We start from the raw sequence: 18,086 nt of genomic DNA, 5'->3' as shown, positions 1-18,086 counted from the left end.
AAAGAAAGGAAAAGAAGAAAAGAAGGGACCATCACAATCACTTTCAACACCTTTTATAAGTGGTGTAACCAGAGCTCAAAAGAGTGAAGTGACTTACTCAAAGTTTAAACTACATGTATAAGCATAGTTTTTAGTTTTCTGTCGAAAATATTTCCTTTTGTAACATTGTAATTACCTTTCTTGGATGTGTGAAAATTGGTATCAGCTTATTTATTTTACCTATAGAAAGATTTTGTGCTTGTTTCGACTAATAAAATTGTGACAAATACAAGGTTTTCTACCGTCTTCTGCTTCCAGCCATTATAGAGTAACAGGGACCAGAATTACCCTCTCATCATAAACTAACAAATGGGAAATATTAATAAAATAATCATTTTCAGACACTGGGCTATTCAGACAACAAGCAGTACAGTACTACGATCCCTGAGAAAAAGGAAACAAACAAGGTGAGACCCTCGGCTTTCATCTAGGAGGTACATTCCAGATTGTGGAACAGGGAGATCAACTGAAAGCAGAGCAACATAATATGATTGAGTTGTGAAGATAGGAATCAGAGTTCAAGAAGACTGAAGCTGCTGGAAATCCCAGAGTTCAAATTAGAAGGGAACTATCCAGAAAAAGAGCTTGGAAATCTGCATAACAGTACCGCTGAGTCTTCGCTGAATACTATCATGTGCATGCATAGGCCAAGCAAAGATTGAATGGGGAGCTGTGAACTGGGGACCCGAGAAGCTACCAGAGCTCACGCCAGGCTGGGACTCACTCAAGTTCCCTACAGCCACAGTGGAGAGTCCTTGGTGATCACAAGGGGTCTTCAGTGAAGGCCTCAGAAGGGCCACACTTTAGCAGTGGAGCTACACTAGCCATTGAGTAACAGCTGTTCTACACCTGCCTTAACAAATCTTAAAACAATCTTTGGAAAGAACAATCTGAACTTAATTAATTTAAATACTATCCAAAGGGACTGGCAATTTTTTTTCTATAGAGTGCTGGATAATAAATATTTCAGGCTTTGTGGGCCACATACAGTTTCTGTGGTGTACCCTTTTCTTTTCTTTTCTTTTTTGTAAAAACAACCTTTAAAATGTAAAAACCATTCTTAGCTCTGGGGTGGACAAAATTAATTGTGGGGCTAGATTTGACCCACAGGTGTTGTTTGCTAATCCCTGAACTAGCAGAACAAAACTCAATGATCTTTAAAGGAAAATAACAAAATTTAAACCATCAAAAATGTCTGTCATCCAATGAAACATTCCTGGGCATGCCAAGAAGCAGGAAAATATAATCTATAACCAAAAATAAAATTATTAAATAAAAGCGGATCTGGAAATGGAACTAGCAGTCGAGGATTTAAAAACTGTTATTATAACTGTTCAAGTATTTAAAGGAAAACATGAACAGGATGAAAAGAGAACTAGAATATATATATATATATATATATAAACTTGTTCTATTTATGAATCACTGTTCTCAGGATCAATGTAAAATGTATTCACTGTCTGTACTTTCGAATTATAATTCCACTATGCCTTCCTGGCTAAAAAAAAACAAACAAAAAAACAAAAAACAAAAACAAACAAAAAAACAAACAAAAAACAAATGAGAAGATAGCAAAATAGGTAAACACTATGCCTGCTGCCTCCCAGGATCACATTAAAATTGCAACTAAATTATAGACCAACCAACCTAAGAATCATCTGAAGACTAGCTGAACTGAACCTCTATAACCAAGGATATAAAGAAGAGGCCACATCAAGACTGGTAGGAGGGGCCAGTGAAATGGGATGACCCCAAACCCACAGGGAGTGGTTGAATCCCAGAGGGATACCTCGGCAGTGGAGGTCCCCCCTGGAGAGTGAGGAGTGAGGAGTACCAGCCCCAAACTAGGCTCCCCAGCCCAGGGGCTCTGTGACAGGAAGAGAAGTCCCCACAACATCTGGCAGTGAAAATCAACCAGGATTCTCCCTGTCCATCCTGATGAGATGGAAGGTGGCTGCAAACCCAGAAATCCTTTTTAAGGGCCTGTGCACAGACTCACTCACTTGCAAGCACTCACCCTGGGCTCCAGTGGACGAGCAGCAACTCCTCCACTGAGGTCGCCAGAGGTATACAGGGAAAGTGTAGCATCAGGGCTAGGGATAGAAGGACAGCTGCCATTATCCCTGTGTGGAGCTTGCCTCATATGTAGCCTATAGGAAGGTGCCATCTTTCTTGTGTTGAAGCCTCATCCAAAGTGCCAAATCTGAGACCACATTGGTTTGGTAAAATCTGCACACGCAGCACCTTGGTGACTCCCTGGAACCGGGCACAGCTCGTGTGGCATTGCCATGGGCACTCCGGGCTCCTGGGTGGTCCACAGAAGCCTTTTATAGCAGTGGATGACCTGCAGCAGGCTGGGGAACTTTCGGTGGCAGGCAGTCAGCCATAGCTTGCACTGGAGTCTTTCTTGGGCAGCTCTTGGGGATCTGCAGGCCAAGGCAAGTGGTGGCTGGCCACTGTGTTCACTGGGCATTTTGTGGGGTGGCCACAGGCTCAGCACTGGCACAAGAACTGAATCTGCGTTAATTTTGCAAAAACCACCAGCCATACCCCAGACACCCTGGGACCCTGCTCTGCCTGACTCAGGTGGCATTGCTGGGGCACTGTCAACACCGGGTCAACTAGCCTGGCCCATGTATCTAAGGAGGCTTTTTCAGCAGTGGAGCCTTACGGGCAGCTAGCATTAGGCCTAGCGGAGTCCTGTGCCTTTTGCTAAGCTGCTCCAGTCCTTATACTGGTGGCAGCCAGCCTCGGTTCACAGTGAGGCCACCCCCACATGCCTCCAGGTCCAGTGCAGGCAGTAACCAACTGCATATAGCTTTGTAGCTCTTACCAGGTAGCCTGGGCCAATCACAGGCAAAGCTGAAACTGGCCTACATGGGAGGCCCTCTCAAGAGGCACCAGAAACAACACACCAAGAAGTTGGCCTCAGACAACACCAGAGCACTACCTGAGTAGCCCAACAAGTGGCACACTCAAAGGGTAGTCTCAATAGACACAAGAGGTGCTGGGGTGAATCCCCCTGTGAGGGGTCAGCCCCTACACAGCAGCTTGTACGCTGTGGACATAGCCAGTCCTCACAGCCAGTCAGTCAATACCACACACTGACTTGCCAAAAGCAATCCAGGCTCAACTACAACAGGGGAATAGACATAATGCACACAAGGGACACTCCGGGAACACACGTACAGGTTATTAGGGAGACTGTGCCACTGAACCACCTAGGACACCTACTACCTAAGACTACCACATAAAGACTGAGAGACATAGGAGATCTACCTAATGCATAAAAGCAAACACAGAGACACAGCCAGAATGAGGGAACAAAGAAACATGTCCCAAATAAAAGAACAGGAGAAAACTCCAGAAAAAGGACTAAGTAAAATGAAGACAAACAACCTAACAGAGACTGAATTTAAAACAATTGTTGTAAGAATGCTTAAGGAACTTAGTGAGAACTTCAACAAAGAGATGGTAAGAATCTTTTTTTGTTTGTATATTTTGTTTGTATGTCCAAAAGAAGGACATAGAAACCATAAAAAAGAATCCCTCAGAAATAAAGAATACAATAACTGAAATGAAGAATATACTAGAAGAAATCAATAGCAGATTAGATAAATAAGAAGATCAAGTCAGTGATTTAGAAGACAAGGTAGCATAAAACACCCAATCAGAACAACAGAAAGAATAAAATAAATTGAAGATAGTTTAAGGACTTCTGGGACAACATCAAGTGTAACAACATTTGTATCATAGGGGTACCAGAAGGAGAAGGGAGGTAGTATCAAGAACCTATTTGAAGAAATAATGACTAAAAACTTCCCTAACTTGGCAAAGGAAATAGACACACAAGCCCAGGAAATGCAGAGAGTTCCAAACAAAATGAACCCAAACAGGCCCACACAAAGACATATTATAATTAATTTGGCAAATATTAAAAACAATGAGAGAATCCAAAAAGCAGCAAGAGAAAGAAAATTAGTTACTTAAAAGGGTACTCCCATAAGACTATCAGCTGATTTCTCAACAGAAACTTTGCAGGCTGGAAGGGAATGAAAGGAAATATTCAACAATGATGAAACGCAAGGGCCTACAACCAAGACTATTTACACAGCCAGGCTATCATTTAAAACTGAAAGAGAGATAAAGAGCTTCTCAGACAAGAAAAAGCTAAAAGAATTAATTACCATAAGTATTATAAGAAATGTTAAAGTGATTTCTTTAAGAAGAGGAAGAGGGAAAACATACAAACAAAAGAAGATCAAAAATATGAAAATAAAATGGAAACAACTATGTACCTATCAATAATCACTTTAAATGTAAATCGATTAAATGCTCCAATTAAAACACATAGGGTAGCTCAATGGACAAGAAAACAAGACCCATACATATGCCATCTACAAAAGAACCACTTCAGTGTGAAAGACACACGTAGACTGAAAGTAAAGGGATGAAGATATTTCATGTAAATAGAAACAAACAAACAAAAAATCTGGGGTAGCAATACTTATATCAGACAAAATAGATTTTAAAATGAAGACTATATATAATGAGACAAAGAAAGACATTACCTAATGATAAAGGGATCAATCCAACAAGAGGACATCACCATAATAAACATCTATGCACCCAAAACAGGAGCACCTAAATATATAAAACAAATACTGACCAACATAAAAGGAGAGATTGATAGTAATACAATCATAGTAGGCACTTTAACACCTCATTGACACCAATGTACAGATCTTCTAGATAGAAAATCAACAACAACAAAAAAAGTGGCCTTAAATGGCATACACTAGACCAGATGGATTTGATAGTTTTAGAGCATATCACCCCAAAGCAACAGAATATGCATTCTTTTCAAGTGTACATGGAACATTTTCCTAGATAGATCACATTGTAGGCCACAAAAATGTCTCAATAAATTTAAGAAGATTAAAATCATATCAAGTGTCTTCTCTGACCCCAATGGTATGAAACTAGAAATCAATTACAAGAAAAATACTGAAAAACACACAAACACATAGAGGGCTAAATAGCATGTTACTAAACATTTTAACAAATGGGCAGAGGGCCTGAACAGACATTTCTCCAAAGAGGATATACAGATGGCCAACAGACATATGAAAACATGCTCAAAGTCATCAGAGAAATCATCAGAGAAATGCAAATGAAAACCACAATGAGAAAGTTTTATATTTAGAGTATTCCATTTTCTTCAGCATGCTTCCTTTCTCCATTCCCCTTTGCCAGTTTAGATCTTATTCTCTACCCTTTTATGTTTTTGTTGTCACAAATTATCCCTATTTATGCTGTGAGTTGTAAGGGTGGTAGATGAGGGTAAATGTGATCAAACATATGGTGATGGAAGGAGAACTGACTCTGGGTGGTGAACACACAATGTGATATATAGATGATGTAATACAGAATTGTATACTTGAAACCTTTGTAACTTTACTAACCACTGTCACTGCAATAAACTTTAATTTAAAAAAAAACATAGGGGGTGGGAGATGAGGGTAAGGGGGATCAAATATATGGTGATGGAAGGAGAACTGACTCTGGGTGGTGAACACACAATGGGATTTATAGATGATGTAATACAGAATTGTATACCTGAAATCTATGTAATTTTACTAACAATTGTCACCCCAATAAATTTTAAAAAAAACAACCACAATGAGATATCACCTCACACCTGTCAGAATGGCCATCATCAATAAATCAACAAACAAGTGTTGGCAAGAATGTGGAGAAAAGGGAACTCTTGTGCACTGTTGGTGGGATTTAAAATTGGTACAGCCACTAGGGAAAACAGTAAGCAGGTTCCTCAAAAAATTAGAAATAGAACTACCTTATAATCCACCAATCCCACTTCTGGGTATTTATCCAAAGAAATCCAAAACAGTAATTCGCAAAGGTGTACGCACCCCTGTGTTCACTGCAGCACTATTACAATAGCTAAGATATGAAAACAACTGAAATGCCCATCAATAGATAATTGGATAAAGAACTTATGGCACATATATATGCAATGGAACATTACTCTGCCATAAGAAAGAATGAAATCTTACCACTTGTGACAACATGGATGGACCTAGAGGGTATTATGCTAAGTAAAATAACTCAGACTGAGAAAGACAACTACCTATGATTTCATTTGTATGTGGAATCTAAAGAACAAAATAATTGAACAAACAAAACAGAAACCGACTCATAGACACAGAGAAAAAAACTGATGGTTATTAGATGGGAGGGGGGTTGGAAATTAGGTGGAAAAGGTGAAGGGATTAACAAGTACAAATTAGTAGTTACAAAATAGTCATGGGGATGTAAAGTACACATCCACATGAAAAAAACAGTCAATAATATTGTAAAACTTTCTATAGTGTCAGATGGGTACTAAACTTATCAAGAGGATCACTTCACAAATTATATAAATGTCTAACCAATAAGATGTACACCTGAAACTAACATAAAATAATACTGAGTGTCAACTGTAATAAAATAGTCATGGGGATATAAACTACAGCATAGAGAATATAGTCAATAATATTATAATAACTATGTACAATGTCAGATGCATAATAGACTTATTGGGGTTATCACTTTGTGAGCTACATAACTGTCTAATCACTATGTTGTGTTGTTCTCAAAAAAATAGTGATTAGACATTTGAAACTAATAGAAAAAAACACCAAATGAACTTTGTAGAGATGAAATATATAATAGCTGAAACAAAAAATTAATTGGATGGGATTAACACCAGATTAGATGGTACAAAAGAAGATATCAGCAATCTTAAAAACAGCAATAGAAACTACCCAAACTGAAGCACAGTGATACAAAAAGTTTAAAAATAATTAACAAAGTATCAGTCACTTATGGTATAATATCAAACAGTCTAATGTGTATTTAATTGGAATCATGGGTAGGATGGCAAAAAATATTTGAAAAAATAATAGCCAAAAATTTCCAAAGTTGAGAAAAACTGTAAACCTATAGATCCAAGGAGCTCCATGAATCCTTTTGAGCATCTGAAATAAGGGTTAAAGAACCAAACAACAATAACTATCAACTTAGTACTTCATAAGTGGCAAATCGTCTGGTTCCAAATGGAACATATTTGTCTTTTACCTTATCAGGTCTCAAACACCGAAGAATTATCATTTTTTGCAGTTCGTTTAGGCTCTGATCCATTGGTTCTGGAAATTTAGCATTGTGCGGCTCTTTACTGTCATAGATTTCCCGCCATTCATTTATATGTTCACAAAAATGCGTCCTAGTGGAAAAAAGCTTATTAGTTATTCTTTCATTGGGAAAAAATTTAAAAAGAGATTGTTGAGCAATGAGTTAAATCAAGAGAGCTACAGAACCATTTAAAAACCACTAGATTACAAAATTACCCATCACTGTCCAATGCTAAATCATCAAGTTTAAACAATTACCTGAGTCCTTTGAAGGCAGGGAATTCACTAGCATGACAAATTTCCTCCCAGCTTTTATCTTGTAGCCAAGTAGGATCAGGATTTGCCTCAGCACTCTTCAGACTCACTCCTCCAGTTAAAAGAAACCTAAGTTCCTGGTAGTCAACCTCTTTCTTTGCCCTGTATTCCCAAAGTAAGGATTGTTGTAAATTGTTGATGTTAAAATTGAACATAGTCAATTTTTGCATCTATATCTTGAATAAAATAATTAGGACTGACTCCCCCTACTGCTATAAACAATTAGAAAACTGGATAAAATGAATGAAACAACTGTTTTGGAAATTATACAATAGCCAGTAAAGGACTGTGGTCCCTGAAAAAAGGGAGATGAATAAGTGATCCTGTGATTGCTCTAACCATGTGACTGAAGGTGTGTTCCAGATCACAAAACAGGGAGGCCATCAAAATCAGAGCTTGGCAGTATCACTGAGTTGAAGAGACAGAGACCAGAGTTCCAAAGGGCTGAGATGGCTGAAATTTGTGGGCAGAGAACCAGAGAGGAGGACGATACATGAAAAAGGAGCTCTAGAAACCTGCATAGGTATCCTCTCTTGATTTTATTGCTAAATTCTAAGTCATCTGTGAGTACGGTAAAAATCCAGGAGGCCTGGCAAATGTTTGGAGATCTGTAAACTGAATAGCTACCAGAGCTTGCACAGGACTGGAGATGTGAGTTTTGCCAACTAGAGTTGAATCTTTGTTGAACTAAAAAAAAATGAGCTATGAGGCCACAAAAAGACATGGGAAGACCTTCAATGTATATCATTAAGTGAAAGAAGCCAATCTGAAAAGGCTGTATTTCTTGATTTGGGTGGTAGTTACACAGATTTTTGCTCTATAAGAATTTACTGAACTGCACATGAATATTTTAAACTTTTCTGTGTGATCTAAATTTTAAAAATCAAATAAACATTAAAATACCGATACTATTGTAGAGAAATGTACAAGTAAACTCATGAATTAAGCAGAGTAGCCATCTTTATTGATTCGATTTTCCAGGCAGGTTTTTTAAAATAAATAAATTAAGAAAAAGCAAGTAACTTACAGCAGAAGGTTGGTACATAATAAAAAGGAAAACAACAGCTTGTCCTTCTCAAATAGTGATCGGCATATATTACAATATAAGTTGTAAGTGAAGTGGTCATTTAAATATCGTAGTCGCTTCTCCAAGATTTTGGATTTGTTACTAAAAGGTTAAAAAAAGGAAAACATTGAGTTTAAAAATACTAAGATAAAATAGGTAACATATGAATTAACATATTAGTTGTTTTTACTTCATCAAAGTACCTATTCACTGCTAAAAAATGTGAAGCTACACACACACACAAATGAAAGTATATAAAACTGGTGAATTCTGAAAAAGCTCTCTGGATTATACAAATGTGAATTTCCTGGTTGTAATATGTATTATAGTTACATAAGATGTTAAACCATTGGAGAAACAAGGTGAAAGATACAAGGGACCTTCCTGTACAATTTGTGTGTGTGTGTGTGTGTGTGCTCAACTTGTAAATCTGTATGTAAAAAATGGTATAATTCTATGAGAAAATGAAATATGGTTTACATCATCTTTCTATTTTCAAAATTCTAAATTTCGTATTTTACTCCGAAATGAAAACAATCAATTAATTAAAAAACACCTATTGAACCTCTAGTAGTATAAAGATCTATGCTGGGGAGGGAACTGTATAAGACAAAGAATTATGAAACATTTACATGCCCCAAAGAAGCCTAAAATCTAGATCAAGATCTATACATTTAAAAAAATATATGAAAACTCTCATAACAACTCTAAAATGTAGGTACTATTATTATTCCTGTTTTATAGATAAGAAAAATTGAGTTAATTACAGAAAGGTTAACTGACTTGCCTATATTCATTCAGGTAGCATATGGCAGAACTGTGATTTAATCCCTTACTCCAGCTTGACTCCAAAATCTGTGTACATTCATTAATTGATTAAAGTGAAAATATCTTGCAAATGAGTAAAATGTGGAATTGCAGCTTTTTATATTCAGCTGCAATTATATATTTATAATTCAGTTTTCCACAAAAATGAAGAAAGAAATATTGGAGTTGCCAGCAAAGATGTGTTGTACCTTATTGAAATGTTTAGGAGTGTCCTTTGATAGGTAATTAGATGAAGAATTTGTGGTATATATATACGATGGAATGCTATTCTGCCATAAGAAAAGATAAAATAGTGCCATTTGCAACAACATGGATGGATCTTGAGATTATTATGCTGGGGGAAATAAGTCAGACAGTAAAAATCAAGAACCATATGATTTCACTGATATGTGGTATATAAAATTGAAAACAAAGGAACAAGACAAACAAATGAAGAAACAAAAACTCATAGACACAGACAATAGTTTAGTGGTTACCAGAGGGTAGGGGGTGGTAGATGAGGATAAAAGGGATCAAATATATGGTGATGGAAGGAGAATTGACTCTGGGTGATGAACACACAATGTGATATATAGATGATGTATTACAGAATTGTACACCTGAAATCTATGTAACTTTACTAAAAATTGTCACCCCAATAAACTTTAATTAAAAAAAAGAAATATTTAGGAGAGGAAAAAAGGACTAAAGCTAATCTCTCTTATGTGTAAATCTTGAATCGAAGTGAAACAAAACTTAAAACAGGAAAGTCTTTTTCTTTCTGTCTCTCCGTCTCTCTCTCTCTCTCTCTCTCCCTCCCTCCCTCCCTCCCTCCCTCCCTCCCTCCCTCCCTCCCTCCCTCTCCCCTCCCCTCCCCTCCCTTTCCTTTCTATCTTTCTTTCACTTTTGCATATTTTTAAATATTCTATAATGAATATTATATATTATATATGATTATATATTATATAGGTAAACAAAAATGTTTTTAATAGGAAGGGTGATAAAAATCCAACCTAGGGAGGATGAATGAAGCTAGAGAAAATTTACCTGTCATGAATAGAGTTGATATAAAGGTTCACAAACCAGGTGAGAGAGTACTGGTACATTGGATCAATGTTAGCCAAGTCTGCAATGCTGAAAAATAATACTGATGAATGTTTAGCAATGGGTCGATAGCCTTCTCGAGATTCTGCTATTTTGAGTTCTGTTTTTTCTGCAACCTAGAAAAAGAGAAAAATCAAGATTAAGAAATAGAAAATGTGTTTTAATTATATATTTTTCATATAATGAAGTTTATACTTAAAAAAATACCCACCTAACTCAATGACAAAATTATGGAAATATAGTTTACAAGAAAGTGCTTTACTATGTTAAAAGCTAGAAAGAAAGGAAGAAAGAACAAAAGAGAGGGAGGTGGAAGAAGGGAGGGAAGAAGGAAGAAAGAGAAAAGAAGAAAGGAAAGAACTACTGAGGGAAGAGAGAGTAAGACCAGAGGGTGGAAAGGAGAAAGGAAAAAAGAAAGAAAAATAGCTTTAAAGATTAAAGGTGTGATTACTCACCAACAATTTCTCTCTTATTTGAGTAGTAACAGCACTGTCAATCTTTGTTTATTCTTTGCCTGAATCTGACATGTGTGTACTATAGTCACTCACCTTCTTTTCCTTTAATAGGTCAGAGACGGAGAGGGTGAAATAGAGAGAGCAAGTGTGCATGTGTGTATGTTAAAGATGTCAACATATGTACCAGGACCCAGCACAAAGTCTGGCAGAGTAGGTATTCAAAAATATTTGTTGGCTGATGGTTTTATACATTAAGAATGCTTTTTTTCAACTAGTTTCTGAAATGTTTAACTTTTCCATATTTAATAGGAGTATAGACATTAAACCCCAAAAGAAAAAATTTCTCCAAGATAACAGCTCTTCAACTGACAACTCAATCTGATAGGTTAATATTCTACACGAAAAATGTGTAGAGCACTTTTCCAACCCATTCTCCCTTCTTTGGAAATGCTAGCCAGAGACTCGCTGAATGAGTGTGCCTGAGTAGTCATGTTTATAGTGAATGATTCTGTTCATAGCTGATTCAATCCAGTGGTAGGGATAGAACCAGGCCCAAGATAGCTAATCAATTTTACCTCCAACTTCCCACCCTTTAAGAGCCTCAGAAACTGAAGTCAGGTGGTACTGGGCATTAGTGCTAAAAAGTAATGGGGACCAAAGTTGGTTTCTATGTGCAAAATAAATGTAGGAAGAAACAGATGTAAAATTTTTACAGAAGAAATTAGTCTTCAAGTGAAGTAGCGAGAAGGACCACACAACTGTAGAAAGAGGCGGAGAGACAAAGAGCATAGAAACTTAATTTATTAAGCTTTCCATTTATTCCTGAGGCTTGTATGTACTTCCTATGATTGGCGAAACTATCTTTTTTATTTAGGCTAATTTGAATGGGTTTCTGTTTGTTGCAAACAACTGTCCCCAAAATTATACAGTATAACCACAATTAAAACTAAGGTTTGAACCTCAGTCTTGACTATTAGTAAGTAAAACAAAGTTGTCAACAATGGAAATTAATGACACTTTATATAAAAAAGCATTATCTTAGTATTCTCATTTAAACCTCCTTTTATTTAAACCTTAATTTTTCAGCTCAAATGCCATTTGCCATTAATGGCAGTAGAAAGCAAAAATAATCAGCAAATACTGTTATTATTTTTAAACAGTAAATAATTTAACTCAGGTTCCATAGCTTTATATGCAGTGTACTTATAAATAGTGCTTACTAAACTTGGCTCTGTGTATGAAATGTTAGGCTCGAGAAATAATAAATATATTTTTGATAAATTACTATTAATCGCCTAAAATCAAAGAACAAGATATTTTTATAGAAACAAACATTGTGAATATATTATGTTAAATGAAGAAAATTCATTATTTGTAAAAATTTGCTGTGCTGTGATATTTATATATATCATACTTTCCAGGAATCAAAAAGACTAAACTTCAGTCAAGAAAATTTTGGGGGAAGGGGAGGCTTTGAAACCTATAGAACGAATTCTTAAAGTTTTGTTTGTGTTTGTTTATTCTTATAGGTTGCAGGAAATGAGAAAAGCAGGTTTTAGACTATGTGGGGGGACTTTTCTCTGAAGACAGTTTTTTTTTTTTTTACATTGGGTTAGTGGAAGTCGGGGCCAGATATAAAGCATATTTTGGATCAGAATATACAATGAATTTAAAGTTATGTTTATAATGATCAAGGGGACCAAATCAGAAAGAGATTATGATTTATTAAATTTCTCTCCCTTTGCAAGATAAAGTACTTGAACCAATAAATACTTATATCTCCTTTTCTCTTTGAGTCTTAATAGGAAATAAGCTAATAAATGCTTCCTATCCTTATCTCCTCTTTGAAAAAGACAACATGGCAAGGGGACAATAAAAAGTTGGTTCAGCTCTGATGGACAGGAATTGGAGGAAAGGGAGACATTATAGAATGAATATCTCCGTCACTGTCCCCAGATGGGGGCTGCCACGGGATATTACTCTAAGAAACTGCTACTCTTTTGGCTCTTCTGAAATTGGAAACAAACTAACAAAAACAAAGAATAACAACAGCAAAAAACATACACTGAACAAAAAGTCATTATCATCACATTTATGAAAAACTCAACCCACCCCAAGAGGAAGGTGCCTATATCTTTTGAAAGCCCTCTACTCCAAAGCTGTGTAGACAGCAGCAGAAGGATGCTGAGTAATTAGTGCAATTTCTATTTAGGTTTTTTAAAAAATTTTTAAATTACCCTAATATTAGGATGTGCTTAATTCATTGGGTGGGCCAAGGAGGACTGAAAGTTCTGAAAATCAATAAAGTTAGCCTACAGAAGTTTTTACATAATTTCACTTACTTGTGTGAACTTGGGCCTCAACTACTCTTTCTGGCCCTAGCTTTCTCAACTATGAGATGCAAAAGATGACTGATAGCTAAGTCCTCTTCTATCTATAACATTGTATGAGTCTTATTAAATAACATAGAACATAAAAACACCATTTGGCTATGATAGACAAATTTGCAATAAAGACATTATTGGCTATGGACTACTTGTCTTTCTTCCACCACTTGCCACCCCCAACTCTCATACCTCTCTCCCTGACAAACAAATGACTATGCAATGTCAGAAGAATATCTGTATTAGTACCTAGAAGCACTTACTGTTCAATTAACCAGCAGTTACCTCCACACATCTTAAGCTCCAACCAGGAACAGAAGCAAGTCAAAGTCTCAAGCTCAAGTTTTTAGATGAAGAGTCAATTAAACTTGGATAAACCTCACTAGCTTCTCTGAACTATGCAATAATAAAAAATAACTTTTTAAAAGTTTCATTCTAAATTTATTTCTTCTGTGTAGAGATGCAATATCAATCAGACCATGGTTTGAATAATTCAACAGTAAGAGATATATTTGTGAGTTTAAAATTAGTTTCTATGTTTTAGTATTTTATGAATTCTTTTTCTTTTCCAGTAAGTCTTCTACAGCACTTTCCTCGGGTACTGGAGTAAATTGGAATCTCAAGACTCAAAAGACTGTTAAGATTCTTTTTTTTCACCTGCTGTTTCTTTGTTATTTCATTGGACATAAGTTTAGCAGAGTCTAAGACTTTAATTGCACTTTCATCTTCTAAAATGTTTCCTTCTGAAGATGACAATGTTTCCAAAATTTTTTTCTCTATATCTTTTAGCTGTTTCTTATTAGCTGCAGACTGAAGAATAAGAGCATTTCTTTCCTCTTCTAATTCTGGTCTAAAAAAGATAGAAACATTTAGTCTAAATTTGTAGTATTTTATCTAAATTCATATCTAAATATTAGATATCACAATTCTGTAGACATTTTAGTAATTTTTAGATGTGTAACACAAACTAAGATGACTAATATCTTTATCCTAACCTACGGAAAAAAATTACTTCCACTCAAATAATAATTTGAGACATTCAAGCTAAAACAAGCATTAACTGTGTATGTGTAAAATGTGGCAACAACATGTACTGTAATAAGTCCAAGAATATGTTTTTATCCACATGATTTAGCCAGTTATGTTAGGATAAGAACTGGAGAAGAAATTCAGAGGATGAAATTTCTTTCTTTTTTTTTTTTTTTTGAAATTTCTTATTTATTCCTTGGCTTTGTCATATTCAGTCTCATTTTCATTGCCTCTTCTACAGTAGCAGACATAAAAAGGATGACTCATCATACAAATACCTCTGCAAGTAAAAGACAAATTGGCACTCAGCATCTTATCAAGATTGTATGAAACTTCAAAATAACATAATTCACCATGTTATAGAATATGTTATGACATGGTTCTCTCTTGTGAAATTCAAATATTGGAAGTAACAAAAGTATCTCATGGCTACATATTTTCACTTATAATTTGATGTCATGTAATAGGCTACTTGATAATGTTATATAAAGCTTCAAGTGAAATCAAAGACTTCCTACCGAGAGAGGAAAAAATCATAGAATACAACCAAACTAAAATAACAGACAGAAACACAAAGACAAAGGAACAATGGAGACACCAAGCTACCAGAAAACAAAAGATATAATGGCTATAAGAAATCCTCACATATCAATAATCACCCTAAATGTAAATGGACTGAAGTCACCAATAAAACGGCACAGAGTAGCAAACTGGATCAAAAAACAAAACCCAAATTCATGCTGCCTTCAAGAGATGCATCACACCTACAAGGACAAATACAGACTCAAAGTGAAAGGGTGGAAAACAATACTCCAAGTAAACGGCATCCAGTGAAAATCATATGTAACTATACTTATATCTTACAAAACAGATTTCAGGATTAAAAAGGTTAACAAGAGACAAAGATGGACATTTCATAATGATGAAGGGGACAATACAACAAGAACACATAACACATCAATATATATGCTCCCACTCAGGGAGCACCAAAATTTGTAAAGCAACTACTCACAGAACTAAAGGAAGAAACACACAAAAACACAATTATAGTAGGGAACTTAAATGTACCATTGATAGCTATGACTAGATCACCAAAATATAAAATCAAGAAGAAAATATCAGTCTTAAATGACACATTTGGCCAAATGGATATAATTGACATTTACATAGCCTTTTATCCTACAAAACTAGACTATACATTCTTTTCTAGTGCACATGGAACATTGTCAAGGATAGACCATATGTTGGGAATCAAAAGTAGCCTCAACAAATTTAAGCTTGAAATCATAACAAGCATATTCTCCAACCACAAGGCTTGAAATTGGAGATGAACTGCAAAAAAGGCAGGAAAAACCCACAAATATGTGGAATTAAACAACATGCTATTAAAGAATGACTGGGTCAAAGAAGAAACAAAAGGAGAGATCAAAAGATACATACAAACAAATGAGAATAAAATACATCATATCAAAATTATTGGGATGTGGTGAAGCAGTATTACGAGAGAAATTTATATCATTGCAGGTATATCTCAAGAAATAAGAAAAATCCCCAAGAGACAACTAAACATTACATCTTAAAGAACTAGAAAAGGAAGAACAAATGAAACCCAAACTCAGCAGAAGGAAGGAAATAATAAAAATTAGAGCAGAATTAAATAAAACAGAGAACAAAAAGACAATTAAAAAACCTAATGCAACAGAGAACTGGTTCTTTAAAAAATTAATAAAATTGACAAACTGCTGGATAGACTCACTAAGGAAAAAAGAAAAAAGACACAAATAAACAAAATCAGAAATGAAACAGAAGTCATGATGAATACCACAGAAATACAAAGGATCACACGAGAATACTGTGAAGGACTATATGCTACCAAATTCAATAACCTTACAAGTTCTTAGAAATATATAACTTCCCAGGCTGAATCATGAAGAACTAGAAAATCTAAATAGACTGATCAACAGTAAGGAAATTGATACAGTCACCCAAATCTCCCCAAAAGCAAAAGTCCAGGACCAGATGGCTTCACTAGGGAATTCTACCAAACATTCAAAGAGGATTTAATATCTGTCCTTAAATTCTTCCCCCAAAAAACGAAAAAGAAGCAATACTTCCTAACTCATTTTATGAGGCCACCATTACCCTGATACCAAAACCTGATAAGGTAACACAAAAAATAAAACTAGCCCAGTATCTCTGATGAATGCAGATGCAAAAATCCTAAGCAAAATAATAGCAAATTGAATACAACAATGCATTAAAAAGATTATACATCACAATCCAAGGGGTTTATTCCAGGGTCACAAGGATGGTTCAACATACACAAATTGATCAATGCAATATACCACATAAACAAAATAAAGAATAAAAATCATATGATCATATCAATAGATGCAGCAAAACCATTTAACAAGATACAACATCCATTTATGGTTAAAGCACTTAATAAAATGGGTATAGAAGGAAAATATCTCAATATAATAAAGATCATACCCTCAGCTATGACAAACCCTCAGGTAATATCATAATTAATGGTGAAAAACTGAAAGCTTTCCCTCTAAAATCAGGAACAAAACAGGGATATCCTCTGTCATCACTGTTATTAAACATAGTATTGGAAGTCCTAGCTAGAACAAACAGGCAAGAAAAAGAAATAAAAGGCATCCAAATTGGGAATTAAGAATTCAAATTGTCACTTTTTGCAGATGTCATGATCCTTTATAGAGAAAATCCTAAAGACTCCATCAAAACAAACAAACAAAACAAGAGAAAAACCCAATAAACAAATACAGTAAAGTTGCAAGATACAAAATGAGTTTACAAAAATCCATTGTGTACCTATACACTAACAATGAAATTTCAGAAAAAGAAATGAAAAAAAACAATTCCTTTTGCCATTGCAACAAAAAGAATTAAACACCTAGGAATAAACTTAACAAAAGATGTGAAGGACCTACCTATACACTGAAAACTATAAGACATTCTGAAAAGAAGTTGAAGAAGACACCAAAAAATGGAAAGATATTCCGTGTTCATAAATTAGAAGAATCAACGTAGTTAAAATGGCCATATTACCCATAGCAATATGTAGATTAATGTAATTCCCACCAAAATACCAATGGCATTCTTTAAAGAAATAGAAGGAAAAAAAATCAGATTTGTATAGCATCACAAAAGACCCAAAACAGCCAAAGCAATCCTGAGAAAAAAGAACAAGGCTAGAAGTATCACACTCCCTGACTTCAATTTATATCTCTAAGTGACATTAATCAAAACAGCATGGTATTGGCAGAAAAACAAACACACCGACCAATGGAATAGAATTGAGAGCCCAGAAATAAACCTACATATATGTATATATGAGCAGATAATTTATGACAAAGGAGCCAAAAACATACAAAGCTTCTTCAACAAATGGTGCTGGCAAAATTGGAAAGCTTCGTGCAAAAGAATGAAATTAGACTGCTATCTTTCATTATATACCAAAATTAACTAAAAATGGATCAAAGACCTAAATATAAAGCCTGAAACAATAAATTGCTTTGAAGAAAGAATAGGTACTAACCTATCCGAATAGACCTTGGGTTCAGAAAAGATTTTATAAATTTGACTTCAAAAGCAAGGGAAGTAAAAGTAAAAACAAATCAATGGGACTGTGTCAAATTGAAAAGCTTCTGTACAGCAAAAGAAACTG

At 35.2% G+C, this 18,086-nt stretch overlaps 1 protein-coding gene across 1 annotated transcript in view; it reads right to left on the bottom strand.

Annotated features, from left to right (window-relative positions):
* The window catches only part of DNAH12 (dynein axonemal heavy chain 12), a 175,544-nt gene that overhangs the window by 22,821 nt on the left and 134,637 nt on the right, over positions 1-18,086 (bottom strand). The window contains exons 58-62 of the mRNA XM_081072623.1: positions 14,021-14,213; positions 10,468-10,640; positions 8,575-8,715; positions 7,491-7,649; positions 7,180-7,324 (exon numbers count right to left, since the gene is read on the bottom strand). Of these exons, the coding sequence (XP_080928749.1) occupies positions 7,180-7,324; positions 7,491-7,649; positions 8,575-8,715; positions 10,468-10,640; positions 14,021-14,213 (811 nt within the window). The remainder of the gene's footprint in view (positions 1-7,179; positions 7,325-7,490; positions 7,650-8,574; positions 8,716-10,467; positions 10,641-14,020; positions 14,214-18,086) is intronic.

This window comes from Rhinolophus hipposideros (assembly GCF_964194185.1).
Source record: "Rhinolophus hipposideros genome assembly, chromosome: 14".
NCBI lineage: Eukaryota > Metazoa > Chordata > Mammalia > Chiroptera > Rhinolophidae > Rhinolophus > Rhinolophus hipposideros.
This window is presented reverse-complemented; position numbering and strand designations above follow the sequence as displayed.